The 15513-nt window shown below is 40.9% G+C and overlaps 1 protein-coding gene across 1 annotated transcript; it reads left to right on the top strand.

The window, feature by feature from the left end:
* Positions 1–2578: 2578 nt before the first annotated feature.
* On the top strand, positions 2579–10696 carry LOC141084886 (uncharacterized). The gene is made up of 5 exons (XM_073569841.1): positions 2579–2701; positions 4904–5020; positions 8421–8570; positions 9116–9259; positions 10006–10696. The coding sequence occupies exons 1-5, from the start codon at positions 2659–2661 to the stop codon at positions 10200–10202; spliced, it is 651 nt and encodes a 216-aa protein (XP_073425942.1). The 5' UTR covers positions 2579–2658; the 3' UTR covers positions 10203–10696.
* The last annotated feature ends 4817 nt before the right edge of the window (positions 10697–15513 follow it).

The raw sequence follows: 15513 nt of genomic DNA, 5'->3' as shown, positions 1-15513 counted from the left end.
GGGTCCAAGGGTTTGGGAATAGCGAAGGAGAGTGAGAATTAGTGGAGCAAAAACGATGAGGGCAAATGTGAGCATGGTTAAAGAGTAAATAAAGAAAGGCAAGTAAAATAAGAAAGCAGTGGTTATTCTTACCTTCTGACCGATTTCTGGACTATATCTGGTATATTTCTGATGTAAGGCTAGTTTCACACTAGCGTTATCGGGCGCAGCGCAGGGCCACCACTAAGCTCCGCCCCCGGCCGCGCTCCCTCCGGTCAGCTCCTCCTCCAATCATATGACGCTGCATGCGATCAGCGTACTTAGCGTTGGGTACACTGGTCATGCGCTGGTACACTTTTGCCCGCGCATCCGCCCTTTTGGTGAAAAGTGCGGATGAACTGGCAAAAGTGTACCAGCACACCCAACGCTAAGTATAGGGTATGCTGATCGCATGCAGCATCATGCGATCGGAGGAGGAGCTGACCATAGGGGGCGTGGCTGGGGCGGAGCTTAGCAGCGGCCCTGCGCTGCGCCCGGTAACGCTATTGTGAAACTAGCCTTACACGTTAAAAGATGTCACACTTCAAATAATGTCGCATTTGACCAAGGTCATATCTGACCTTCTCTGTTCAACCTATACCATTAAAATGTCCAAGAAATGAAGCCAGGTGAATGAGAGAGGGAGGGGGAGGTGGGGGCAGGAGGACGGTTCACAGCAGGGAGCAATTAACAGATTGCAGTTAATAGGACATTTGACTAGCATCAAAGCTGAAGAAAGAGGCAGAATAAGATGGAAGGATACCAATGTGCATACTAACTAGCCATTAAAATATATGACTGCCTTAAAGCCCCGTCTCACATAGCGAGATCGCTAGCGAGATCGCTAATGTGTCACCGATTTTGTGATGCAACAGCGATCTCACCTGCGATCTCGCTATATGTAACAGCAGCGACCGGCCCCCCTGCTGGATATCACTGATCATGCAGGAATGTCCTGGGCCATTTTTTCATCGGCGGTGTCCCGCTGGCCAGCATGCATCACTGTGTTTGATCGCTGGATCGTTGCTGCATCGCTGAAGAGATCTGCCTGTTTGGCAGCTTACTAGCAATCCCTACCAGGTCGTATCATTGTCGGGAACGCTGGTGCGACGCTAAGTGAAGCGGGACCCTTAGGGTGCTTTTTTTTCCACTTAAAAGACCATTTTTCAGTCTCAAAACTATTTTTGCAATTAGGTTTTATTGGAAATTTTTGAAACTATGCCTTTTATAACCGGCTTCTAACCAGCTGCAGAATTATCTAACTGAGAATATATCAGTGAGCTTGTTCTGATTGTACTTTTTAACTATTTTATCTGACTTTTAACGTGCATTTTTTATATATGATCATGTGAAAATTCAACACTCCTTTGAGTTAGCTGAGACGAGTTCAGTAAAAGACAGAGAAAACTGTTATAAAACCCTATCAATACTAACTCGATGATGGATTTTAAGTTAAGTCGCTCCAGTGATTGGCTCGCATTGCCAGGTGAAGCTATAGCCAGTTACACATATCTCTGCAGTGACCACTACAGGACAGATGTAGTATTACACATCAGCTATATAAATGAATGCCTGCCCATGTATAATACTGATGCTTTGAATCTGCCAGAGAAGAAGATGCTCCTACAGAAGAACGTCCTGTCACCTCTCGCAGCTTCTGTTTAAGACTGACATATGTGATGCCACTTTTTGTAAATTCCCCCTTAAGCACTTATATTTACCCTCTTTATTTGTTACATTTCTATTTTAGCGTCTGGCAGGAAATTGTAAAAAAATAGGCATAATCTACCAAAAACATTAGACTTGCCTAATATTGGTGCAGATTGAAAAATCGCTACTGGGTCTTTGTCCTTGAGAGGTATCTAAAGGCTCCATGCTACCCGAGACAGCCCTCATATAATAATTTTTTGGGACACTGTAGGCAGTAAACTGGGATACAGATAATTCAGTGGGGATATTAATTTATTGACTTGTCCATTCTTCTTGCTGCCATTGCCAATAACGGTACCCTCCTTAGAGTGCCAGCCAATACCCAGTTTACCTACAGGCACTATTGTATATAACATTGTCTCCCAGGCTCAGCATATCCATCTCAGAGGGTTGAATTTAAAAAATATTGTTTTAGCATTAATATTTTGGCTCTGCCAAGCAATTTTGGGGTTGGCTACTCGGCACTGATAGCCCCTGCAATTTAATGTATTCGTAGCTCACCGAAGATTCTTGAACTTATTGCAATAAATTCAAAAATAGTTGATTGGATAATTTTTGGACAATTTTCCCATCACTTTTAAAGCCTTATATTAGATTATGGGAAACATAGCCACAGACTGTTGAATGGGCCCTCCTACGGATGCTTTGTGCTTTTGGTTGAAGAGAAATAAACCTCAATTGCTAACTGGTTTTCTTTGTATTGTGCGTAGAAGAGGTATGTGACAAAAGGGTGAGCCATGGGCTTTACTTTGTTTTTTTCACAGTCACACCCTTGAGAAACATTTTTGGTGTCGTTACTAATGTGTCAATGTCAGAGTTATTACTATCCTCCACGCGTTAGCTGATTTAGTTATCACTCAATAGAAGGTAAGAGGCTAAAAATACAACCCCACAGCCACCATTCCCAGCTCCGAGGACCTCTCTAGCACAATGTTTTTGATTATTTTGGCTCTTTTCTCTCTCGTAATGAAAGGTACGTATCCACTAACTTCTGTGTCTGCGAAGCTTGTGTGTATCCATTCTGTAGATCGGGACAATTGCTGTGAGCAGATGGGGTCTTTTATTAATTTTATTTTTTTCTTTATTTTTATAAAGAAATATTATTAGGTTACATTATTTCTTTATAATTACATGTACAGTATGTTAAAATAATATAAATGTGAGTCATATATGTCAATAGGAGGAAAGGGCTCCAAATATTTTTGAGACCCTGGTGAACCCATTTGTTCTTGTCTATCTCTGAGCCTCCGTTGTGTAGGACGCACAGTTTGTAGCGTAGAGATCATGTTGCGTTGGATTGAAACCTTGTATTTTGGAGACCCTACTGTCTAGGTTGGACACCATGTCTATTTTGAGTTCCTGCTGTTCACAGTAGATACTTTATATTTTTGTGAGCCACTATTGACTTAGAAATGGCACTGTATATTTTTGAGTCTATTTTGTGTTGGACGGTCATTATTTTTGAGCAACTGCTGTTTACGAAAGGCACTGTGTATTATTGGGCCTCCATTGTCTAGGATAGGCACAAAGTATTTTTGAGTCCCCAATAAGGACTGTGCATTTTGACACCCTGTTGTGTTGGAATGGCACCATGTACTTTTTAATCCACTTTTAGTTGTATGGTCATATATTTTTAGCTACTATCATGAAAGGTTGGCATCATGTATTTTTCACCTATTTCCAGTTGAATGGGCAAAGTGGATTTTTTTTAAACATCTATTGTGTCAGATGGAGAAAAAATGTATCTTTGAAAGCCAGTTGGCTAGACTGGGCACCACCATATTTATGATCCACTGGTGTTTAAACTAAAAACCACTTCTAAATGTATGCTAAAATTCAGAATGTTGGATCCGACTCATGCCTAGTTTTCCTGTCTAAGTCTATCCAACTATATATGTAGTTATTTAAAGTTGGCTGGTGGCTCAGACTACTTTTCTAAGAATCTGGTGTAATTGATTCAGTGTATATACATATGCAGGATCATGTTTTTATGATGGTCTTCGGCAATGTAAGGTTTAGTCTTTGCATCCTTGGTGGTCTAGGTCTTGGGTAGCAGAAGGGCTACTATTTGCTTCCCAGCTCATTAGACGTAGTCAAGAGGCTAAAATTTGCTCCCTTTTTGGTCTATAGCAGTGGTCACCAACCTTTCTTACCATGAGAATCACATTCAGCCCTGAGAGATGCTTGTGAGTCAGATTCAATGTCCCCTCCATCCATAGTATGGCCGAGACTTCCCAACAAAAAGTAGCCCGAGATGTTTTCCTCCTACATTATCGGAGTATACTTCCGGCAGTTACCACTTTAACTGCTGTCAGTATTTTTTCATAACGCACACTCACCATGCTATTGCATCCATTTTCAAGCATCCTTTTAACTGGCTGTATCATGGCATCTCCAGTTTATCATATTTATCTCCTCACTATCTAGCATCTGAACCTCCACTTCTGTTCTTCTGTTCGGGGTTACTCAGAAAAGTCACCATCTGGAGCCCTGTTCTTCATAGCTGTTTTCTAGACCTGGTACTATCGCACCAAATTAGCAAACAGCCACGAGTCAAACATCATGGAACCACGAGCCACAGGTTTTGGGATGCCTGGTCTAGGGCAACAAAGGGACTTAGGCTTTCTTTCCCTGTGTTGTAGGATATTAAAATAATTATTGTTTTTGTCTCTGGTGGTCAAGTGTAACTTAGAGGTTAATATTTGCCCCTCTGGTGTTCTAGGTTAAAGCTGTTGTCTCATCTTATTGAAAGGGTAGAAATGCAATTTTTTTTACAAAAATGTGGTATTGAATAGCTGAGATGTCCAGCTTAATAAGCTAGTAGATTGCACATTCAAGCTGCTTGATTTCCAGCTTGAAAGTGCTGCTCTAAAGTTGCCTTGTTGGACCCCACCAGCTCCAGACTTCCCCCGATTCTGAAGAGGCAATGCTGTCCCTGCTTGCAGGATCAGAAAGTGGGCAGTAAAAGAAAGTGATCAGCCATACCTCCAATCACAGCTTGCAATGTTCAGGAGCACACCTCCTCCAAGCCTGCAGGAAGCTAGGAGACAGTGGAGCGGTGTACTCCTGAAGATAGGAACATGCAACAGCCCTTTAAAAGGGATAGCTTCCCCTTCAGTGGAGGCTAAAATAGCAGAGAGAGTTCATTTTACATATGTCCTCTTTTTCTTCTTAGGTTACTCCCTGTCCTGTATATCCTGTTTTAGTGGGAATGTCACAAATTGCTTCGGCGGCAGCATTTCTTGTCCTGAAAATAATGAATGCTTATCTATGGTATTAAAAATTACAATAAGTAAGTATGACTAAATGTTTTATTCCTTGAAATTTATCAAAAATTTCTATTAAATTATTCTGATTTTTGAAAAAAAACCCATTGTTGATGCTAATTTAACCTCTTCACGACCGCCCACAGTAGATAAACGTTGGCGCTTGCTGGGCTTTGTGCAGCGCCGATGTTTATCTACTGTCGGTGGTTTTGTGCCCCCCGGGACCCCCACATACCTTCCAACGCGGGGATCCCGGTGCGCAATGCATGCTGGGACCCCCGACATCATCGAGGCCTGATTGGTTCAGGTCCCGATGACGTCAGCGTCACAGCAGCCAATGGGAGCGATCGCTGGGAAAGCTGCTTGTTTCCCGGCGATCTCCATCATTGTAACGCGGCTTCTCCCTCTGATCTCACTGACAGCTGATCAGAGGTGAAGCAGCGTTATTGTGTGACTAGATCGCTGCCTGGCACAGCTGATCGCTGCCTGGCACAGCTGTGCCAGGCAGCGATCTTGTCACACAGTAACGCTGCTTCACCTCTGATCATCTGTCATTGTGAGATCAGAGGAGAAGTCGCGTTATTATGTGCCAGGCAGCGATCTTGTCACATAGTAACGCTGCTTCTCCTCTGATCTCACACTGACAGATGATCATAGGTGAAGTGGCGTTACTATGAGTCAGATCGCAGGGCAGCGATCTTGTGACAAAAATAAAAAAAAAGTAAAAAAAAAAAGTAAAAAAAAAAAAATGCAGGGGCTAGGGCTAGGGTTAGGGTTAGGGCTAGGGCTAGGGCTAGGGTTAGGGTTAGGGCTAGGGCTAGGGTTAGGGCTAGGGTTAGGGCTAGGGCTAAGGCTAGGGCTAGGGTTAGGGCTAGGGCTGGGATTAAGGTTATGGGTGTGTTGGTGTTAGGTTTGTGGTTAGGGTTATGGTTAGGGCTGAGATTAGGGTTAGGGGTGTGTTGGGGTTAGGGTTAGAATTAGAATTGGGGGTTTCCACTGTTTAGGTACATCAGGGGCTCTGTAAATGCAATATGACGCCCGCAGACCATTCCATCAAAGTCTGCATTTCAGAACGTCACTACTTCCCTTCCGAGCCCCACCGTGTGCCCAAACAGTAGTTTTCTCCCACATATGGGGTACCAGCGTACTCAAGACTCAGGACAAATTGGACAACTCTTAGGGTCCAATTTCTCCCGTTACCCTTGTGAAAATAAAAATTGGGGGCTAAAAGATCATTTTTGTGGAAAAAAAAATGATTTTTTTATTTTCACGCCTCTACATTATAAACTTTACTGAAACACTTGGGGGTTCAAAGTGCTCACCACACATCTATATAAGTTCCTTGGGGGGTCTAGTTTCCAAAATGGGGTCACTTGTGGGGGGTTGCCACTGTTTAGGTACATCAGGGGCTCTGCAAATGCGACATGACACCCGCAGACCATTCCATCAAAGTCTGCATTTCAGAACGTCACTACTTCCCTTCCGAGCCCCACCGTGTGCCCAAACAGTAGTTTTCTCCAACATATGGCGTACCAGCGTACTCAGGACAAATTGGACAACAACTCTTAGAGTCCAATTTCTCCTGTTACCCTTGTGAAAATAAAAATTGGGGGCTAAAAGATCATTTTTGTGGAAAAAAAATGATTTTTTTTTATTTTCACGGCTCTACATTATAAACTTTAGTGAAACACTTGGGGGTTCAAAGTGCTCACCACACATCTAGATAAGTCCCTGGGGGGGTCTAATTTCCAAAATGGGGTCACTTGTGGGGGGTTTCCACTGTTTAGGTACATCAGGGGCTCTCCAAATGCGACATGGCATCCGATCTCAATTCCAGCCAATTCTGCATTGAAAAAGTCAAACGGCACTCCTTCCGTTCTGAGCTCTGCCGTGTGCTCAAACAGTGGTTTAGCCCCACATACGGGGTATTGGCGTATTCGGGAGAAATTGCACAAAAAATTTAGTGGTTCATTTTCTCTTTTTACTCTTGTGAAAATAAAAAAAAATGGTTTTGAAGTAAAATGTTTGTGAAAAAAAGTTAAATGTTTATTTTTTCCTTCCATATTCCATTCATTCATGTGAAGCACCTGAAGGGTTAATAAACTTCTTGAATGTGGTTTTGAGTACATTGAGAGGTGCAGCTTTTAGAATGGTGTCAATTTTGGGTATTTTCTGTCATATTGACCCCCCAAACTCACTTCAAATGTGAGGTGGTCCCTAAAAAAAATGGTGTTGCAAATTTTGTTGTAAAAATGAGAAATCGCTGGTCAACTTTTAACCCTTATAACTTCCTAAAAAAAAAAAATTATGTTTCCAAAATTGTGCAGATGTAAAGTAGACATGTGGGAAATGTTATTTATTAACTATTTTGTGCGATATCACTCTCTGATTTAAGGGCATAAAAATTAAAAGTTTGAAAATTGCAAAATTTTCTAAATTTTTGCCAAATTTAGATTTTTTTAACAAATAAGTGCAGATCATATCTAAAATTTTTTACCACCATCATGAAGTACAATATGTCATGAGAAAACAATGTCAGAATCAGTAGGATCCGTTGAAGCGTTCTAGAGTTATGACCTCATAAAGTGACACTGGTCAGAATTTAAAAAATTGGCCCGGTCACGAAGGCAAAAACAGGCTCGGGTGCGAAGGGGTTAAAACTTGATGATGATGAAATATTTCACTCTGGCCGCTAGATCTCTGGAGATGCACCGTCAGGAAAACCACCACTGTCTCGCTTTACATCGAAACTCCACAATTCCTGGAGACTTGGTGGATCATAAAATAATGACAATGTTAATAATAAACATTAAAAATCCATAACGTTAAAAAATCCAGGTCCAAAATCAGCTAGATACATTTGTTACTAAAAATCAAGTGGAAAGCATGTAGCCATATTAAGCATAGGCTATGGCATCTGAAGAAGAGGTGAAACATGTGTCATGATGCAGGGTTAATCACTAGGATTGGGGGTAATTAAGTCTTAACTTGATCTAAATTACCGATCTACAGTTGATGGGAGCATTTATATGCAAATTGTTGCTTCTTGTTGTTACGACTCTTCAACTTGCCTATTTGTGCAAATGTATTCCATTTATTTCCCTATTAATCCTCAGCTGTTGTTCAAAAATTGGGATTTTTTTAATGTGTATAAATAAAACATTGCTATTAATTTATGGTCCAAACAGTCACTAGTGGTATATATTTACGTAACAACCGCTGGAAACTAATGTACTGTCTATACTGTATATATATTGTTCTGAAGGAGCCTGTTATTCTCATTTATGTTACTGGATGGACTAGAACGTGTTGGTATTGACCATCTCACTTTACAGAAGTAGGTGGAGTAACCGGTGCTAAGCAAGTTTGGGCTTCTTCTGGGAGTGAATTCTACCAAAAAACATATATGCATTTCATGTGTTTCAGATGGATCTACTGCACAAAACTTCTTCAGATCATGTGCATCCAAAAATCAGTGCAACATAACTGGAAGTAGTAGTTTTCCAGGAGGAACAATGGAGATGGCTGCAAACTGTTGTTCTGAAATGGATAAGTGTACTCCTACTGAACCACAATGTAATTATGAGTGTTTTAGATAGATAGATCTATAGATAGATAGATAGATAGATAGATAGATAGATAGATAGATAGATAGATGGGAAAAAAATCAGGCAGCACTCCAGTTCAAGGAAAAATTGTGGACTTTAATCCAGCACCCTACTGGTGCAACGTTTCGACCTCACAGCACGGTCTTTGTCAAGCACCCTTGCTTGACAAACGTTGCACCACTTGGTGCTGGATTAAAGTCCTCAATTTTTCCCTGAACTGGAGTGCTGCCTGATTTTTTTCCATTTAGATTTTGCGTTGGACAACCGCATTACTCAGGAAGTATTGCACCCAAAATCTGCTCAAGTTTGTGCTGCTGTCTGTTTTTTTCTATTTAGATAGATAGATAAATAGATATATAGATAGATAGATAGATAGATAGATAGATTAATAATAGATAGGTAGATAAATAGATAGATAATAGATAGATCGATAGATAGATAGGTAGATAGATAGATAGATAATAGATAGACGGAATAATGAAATCATAATATTTTCTTGTCTAATATTGGAAGTGCCGACTACAAACAATACTCAGCTAAATGGAATAGTGTGTACACAGTGCCAGTCTATAAACAGTGACCGGTGTGACACCAAGAATACAATGTCGTGTTATGGAAATGAAAGCATGTGTATCCGTTTAGCTACAACTACTACAGGTAAGACATCTTATTGAGATTTACATTTTTTACATTGAAAGAAATAAAAGTGAGGTCTTTGTTGAGTACATTTATTAAATCAGTTCTTCATGGGAGGAGCCTTGTTGACAGATCAAGCAACAGATTGGCTAGCATTACACTTGAAAATTGAATGCTAATGGGAACCTGACATGTCAAAACACTAATTACCTGCAGACATGGATTAAAGTGAACCAGTCACCATGAAAATGCAATCTAATCTGAAGACCCCATGTTATAGAGTAGGGGGAGCTGAGCAGAGTGACAAATGATTCAGTATAGGCTGTGTACTAATCATTTAATCCTCTGCTGTTTTGGGATTTTTGGTCTAGAGGGTAGTCCTACCAGAGATTGACAGCATCCTTTATATAAGTGATCATACAGAGATTGCTGTCAATCACTGATAGAATGTCCGCTGAAGCAAAAAATCCAAGAGATCAAAATGTCATATTTATTCCAAAATATTACCAAGAGAAATGTCAGGTCAGCGCACAAGAAAGCCCTTTATTGAAAAAATACAAATCAGCTCTCGAAAAATGGAAACACAGTAGTAAGTTAGCAGTGTTAACAGTTTACAATGTAGAGACACATTAGCCTGCATGGGAGCAGTGTACGAAAAATGATATATTGTTTATCACTGGAATATAAATGAATCTTCAAGGTATGACCAAAGTGTATAGAAAATTCTTTCTTATGCTAAGTATATAATGATAATTATCTTCTCACAGTATTTCAGACATCCGCATTGGCATTTCGAGGTTGTGCCACCAAAACCATCTGTGACGTCAACCAGCAGTTGTTCAAAACCGACCAGCTGACAACAGTGTATAACTACATCTGCACAAGTGCAGCCTCCAGCTTCCACTCCGCCTCCCTCATCCTTTTCACATTTTCTGCTCTTTTCTCCACATTTTTTAAACTTTGAAAACTATTTCCAGATATTGAACATTTTTTGAAAGTTGTTGAAACCTTTAAAACTTTTTTTCATAAAACTTCACATCATTCACAAAACTCATTCCAATATAGGAATATTGTGTTCTAACTGTAATGTGTTATAGTTGGTGATTCACATGCTCACCACCTGTTAACTCTCTGATTGGTGTCTGTATATTGAAGCATTAAACGTTTTGTCTCTTCTTGTAAAATACTTGGGGTCTAAGGGGGAAACATTTCTCCATATGGATAGTGACATGCCAAACCTAGCATGTCAGAGTGAGGAGACTTACAAGAGACTTATAGGCCATGCATGTTCATATGCAAATTGTTCCTTCAGAGAAGAAGAGGACTAGAATTCTAGCTCCATCTATCGGAAGCAGAGATCCCAAAAGTTAATATTGACCCTTTAACGAGCCTTGCAATATGACTTAGGATTAAAGCCAAGGCAGAATCTCTATTTGCAGACAGGGTGTTTCGGGCTGTTGCACATCAATGAAAAATATGAGATCTGAATTGTCTAGTTGAGAGGTTGAAAATTGCAAAGTGCTTGGAAAAACCAGCAACTTTGCAATTTGCTTCTTAATAAATATTCTCCTCCTTCTCAAGAACGGAGGGATCTATAATTGTATAAAGTGTATTGCTTGCTGTGTAGGTTACCGGCCTCCTCAGTGGTGGGCCTCTAAGGCAAGGAGCTCGTTCTTGCAGGTTGTTTGCCATAACGCCTGCAAGTGCTGCTCTAGAGCTCCGGATGACAAGATCAGAATAGTCTGGTTGCTCCCTGCACTCATCCAGTGCTGTGGAGGCTGAGCTTCCTCTGCATGGAATAGTACACAGTTCAGACTAGCTGCCTCCTCAGAGGGGGACCTTCTAGACAAAAGTCTCGTTCTTGTATGCTATTTGCTATAGTGATTACAAGAACTGTTCAAAGGCTCCGTATGGCTAGATTGGAATGGCCTGCTGCCCCCTGTGCTCCTCCAATGCATCAGAGGCAAATCTTCCTCTGCATTGGATAGTACACAGCTCGGACCAGCTGCCTCCTCAGAGGTGGACCTTCTAGACAAGAGGCTCGCTCTTGTATGTTATTTGCTATAATGCTTGCAAGTGCTGCTCTGAAGCTCTTGACAGCAAGCTCCACCTATACAGCAGAAGCAAAAGATAAGGCCAGTGGTGTACCTATGTTTATGGCCCAAACTGTCATTCCTCAGAAGTTCACCACCCACCGGCAAGTAGGGAGCTGCGAGGCAATTCAGCACTGTCTTCTGGAAGATAGGAACATGAGACAACCAACTGTAGCAAAAAAAGACACGGAGAAATTTCCAAATGAAGAAAATTTTCCAAAAAAATCGAGCTCTGATACACCGTAATTTATTTAGAAATTTTTCTTGATCGTAACATATTTTTAACTGAAACTTATCTTTTCCTCACTTTTCCATTACTGATCTACTGACTGCACCAAAGATCTTAAAAGTGTTGTACGTGTTTTGCAATATGGACTCTAATTTTATGGTGATAAAAAATCTGTATATAATATTTTGTGAAAATGATTATTGTTTTGATAACAGATCTCCACATTTCTAATCATTTATTTATTGCATCATGAAATTAAAAGATTTTTGTTTTCACTGTCAGTATGTTAAGCTAATATATTATTGTTTAGCTCCAGTCATAAGCCCTCTCTACACATGGGACCCCTTTCCAGGAAGTGAATATAATATCCTTTTGCAGGAAGCAATTAAAATATGATACACTTCAAAAATAAAATACACCCCACGCTTTCCACTGTACTGGTTCACCGGGGTTAGTAAACATTTCCACAAACACAGCATCATCATATATGTACAGCGTGGCCCATAGAGAATAAGCAATCATATGAATGACTAATAAATAAATGCCTAATCTCACATTGTAACATGGAACTATAAGTTATTGTCATGTCAGACACGGTTCGCACCAGGTTGTCCGGCAGACAGCGGTAATACCCCATCCTACCACTTTGTTCTCAGCGGCGCCGGTTGATCTTCTGATCCGGCTTGGATTGGGTTAACCAGGTTGTTAGTCTGGGTGAGGGCTTAGCCACGCCCCCTGCCTTTAAATTGTCCTGCGTGACTATGGACGTCGCCGACTATAGCTCTTGCCTTGTGCTAGCGTTACCGGTCTGAAGGGGTCATCTTAGGAGCATACAATATCTGGTGTAGTATATTCCATTGTTGCCATTATTTCCTCCCTGCGCAGTATTATTTGGTTGCCCTTGCCCCTTATTGTTTTCTCTTGTGTGTACGCGGTGTGGTGCGTTTCCCTTACCCTTGTCCATACTTATTTGTGGGGTCTGGTGTTTGGTCACTTCACTGGGTGGAGGGTGGTGGGTTCAGCTTAGGGCTGGACAGGAGACAAGGACAGGGTGGAGGCCCAGGCAGGCACACCTTCAGTGTAAACCCTGGGTTGAGGGAAAGTCAGGGTTTCCTCTAGTCTGAAGGACACCGCAGGGGCCCCGGGGTTCAGCCTAGAGTTACCTAAGCTTCCCGTGACAGTTATAGAGGGTAAATAAATGCCTGCGTAGGGACATGAAGCATACCTAAGACCTGACGCACATTTTGGCTGAGTAGCCTTCTTCCAGGGGTTCCTCAGGAGTTCCTCAGGAGTTCTACAAAAGTGTCAGGCAGCCCCGCAGAAAAGTATTCAAGCAAAATATGTGCTGCAAAGAGAAATGGTCTGTAGTTTCACAAATATGGACACTCGCTATGTAGGTTTCTGTGTGCTGGCACTTCAGAGGCTTTGAAAATGTTCAAAAATAGTTTCAGAAAAATCTGCAGTCTAAAACCAAATGCAGAGTTTTCTCTTGAACATTGCCATAAGATAAGCCCCAACAGCAGTTTTAGGACCACACATGAAATATTGCTGTTGTTGAAAAAATAATGCAACAAGTTTAGCTAATTTTAAACTACAGGTATAGATTTTCAGAAAAAAAGGATATTTAACAAAATAAAGTTCAAATGATGCAAAGCTCTGTCCAGGGTCCAATGATCAACCAACACTCACCTGTGAAAAGTTACATCTTAATTGTTTGCATAACAATGAGAACATTTTTTAGCCTCATCATTTTGTGGCGATGAAATTTAGCTGTCTGCAGAGCTCTTACAGATAAAAAAAAAAAAATTCTGTTACAAACGTGATAATGCATGCCATATCCCACCTTGCCATTTATTGGCGGTGAAATTCATCTGTCTCCAGAGCTCATGCAAATTAAAAAAAGAAAAAATTGTTACAAACATAATACAGCACACCATATCTCACCCTGTCATTTAGTGGCGGTGAAATTCAGCTTTGTGCAGAGCTCATGCAGAATAAAAAAAAAAAATTCTCAATTACAAACATTATACAGAATGCCATATCCCACCTTCTAATTTAGTGGCGGTGACATTGTTCTCTGATTTGACCTGTTGCACAGTAAAAAAAATATTTTTGACAGTTGCTATCGTGATTCAGCACGCCATATCTCACCCTGTCATTTAGTGGCGGCAAAATTAATCTTTTTGTACAGCTGTTGCACAGTAAATGTTTTTTTCTGTAGCTAAACATGATACAGCCCGTTATATTGTCATTTAGTGGCGGTGAAATTCTTCTTTCTTCACAGGTGTTGCACAGTAAAAAAAAGAACATTTTTTCTTTATAGCTAAACGTGATACAGCCTGACATATCCCATCCTGTCATTGAGTGGCGTTGAAATTGTTCTGTGTGCAGAGCTTCTGCTTAGAAAAAAAAGTTGCTGACGTGATTCAGCACACCATACCTCATTTAGTGGTGGTGAAATTTTTCTGTGATTTGAGCTATTGCTCAGTAAAAAAAAAATATATTTTTGGCAGTTGCTAACGTGATTCAGCACACCACATCTCACCTTGTCATTTAGTGGTGGTGAAATTCAGCTGTGTGCAGAGCTCATGCAGAGTAAAAAAAAAAACAGCATTTTTTTCCTGTTACAAACGTGATCCAGCACCCCATATCCCACCATCTTATTTCGTGGTGGTGAAATTCAGTATTGTGCAGAGCTCATGCAGAACAGAGAAATATTTTTCTGTGACAAACATGATACAGTAGGCTAAATTTGAGTTCGAATTTGTTTGACCATATATTCTATTGCATACAGGCCTCGTCCACAGTAAAAAAAAAAAAGTAATATCATAGAGCATGCTAGATGTCAGTTTAAAATTTTTCAGTGCTGATATTGTTCTCCACACAGGGATAGACATGATAAAAATCAAATTTGGTTTAATTGCTATCATGCTACCTATAGCAGCCTACATTTGCCCTTTTCATTCTTTGGTGCAGATATTGTCCTTCATACAGGGGTACACGTGATAAAATATAAATTTGTTCTGTTACTACCGTGCTCCAAAAATGTTCGCACATCTGAGGTTGTAATTCGATTCTGCTATATCCAAGGCTCATCCACAGTAACAAATCTATTTTTTTCTCTTATTACCGTGCTAAATTAAGCAGGTCACATTTTATCTTTTAATTATTTTGGGCTGGTATTGCGCTCCAGCCAGGAATCCACATTTCACAATAGGAATTATTTGTGCTAATAGTGTGGTCCTTAAACCATGTCATATTTAAGCATTGGACCAGGCTTGGAGCAGAATTTGTTGCTTAGGCCGGGGTCACACTAACTGACGCAAAATACGGCCCGTATTTTACATGCGTAATACGGATGAATGACCCCTAATTAGTGCTCCGTATGTAATCCATAAGCAAGGTGTGGTCGCGTATTTTGCGCATGTCAGCATCCGTATGCAATCCGTATGGCATCCGTATGGCGAGATTTTCTCGCAGGCTTGCAAAATAGACATTTATCGGTTTTGAGGCCTGCAAACTATTTAAATCATCAGCCTGTACCCTATTTATTGCCTCAGGAACAGGTGGCTGCCTCCATTCTGTCCATTTGTGACCTTGCCTTGACTAGGTGTGTTGGTGTTGTATGTGCAACATGGCAGACAGTCTGAGTTTCAACACAAATGAGCAGGTTCTCTTCAACTGGCTTTTGTCACGCCACTTTGGTCACCCATACCTAGTGATAGTGGATCCGCGGAGGAGGAGACGCATGTGGGTCCATCCACTTTTGAGGCAACAACTGACAAGAGGTCATTTTCACCGCCTCTATTCTTCTCTGCGGGATCATCCGGAAAAATTTTACCAATACTGTCACATGAGCCTTGCAACATTTGATCTACTCTTGGAGACAGTGCGCCCTGGGATAACCTTTTAGGACACAAGGAAGCGCAAAGCTATACCTGCAGAGGAGCGAC

This window comes from Dendrobates tinctorius, unplaced genomic scaffold (genome assembly GCF_039654945.1).
Source record: "Dendrobates tinctorius isolate UK_male_01 unplaced genomic scaffold, ASM3965494v1 ptg000028l, whole genome shotgun sequence".
Classification (NCBI taxonomy): domain Eukaryota; kingdom Metazoa; phylum Chordata; class Amphibia; order Anura; family Dendrobatidae; genus Dendrobates; species Dendrobates tinctorius.
This window is presented reverse-complemented; position numbering and strand designations above follow the sequence as displayed.

What these genes read in the sequence shown, in the direction of transcription:
- LOC141084886 (XM_073569841.1), top strand. Translation starts at nt 2,659, where the DNA reads ATGTTTTTGATTATTTTGGCTCTTTTCTCTCTCGTAATGAAAG. An exon ending in GGTATTAAAAATTACAATAA is followed by an intron (nt 5,021 to 8,420) that starts GTAAGTATGACT and finishes CATGTGTTTCAG; the next exon opens with ATGGATCTACTGCACAAAAC. An exon ending in TTTAGCTACAACTACTACAG is followed by an intron (nt 9,260 to 10,005) that starts GTAAGACATCTT and finishes ATCTTCTCACAG; the next exon opens with TATTTCAGACATCCGCATTG.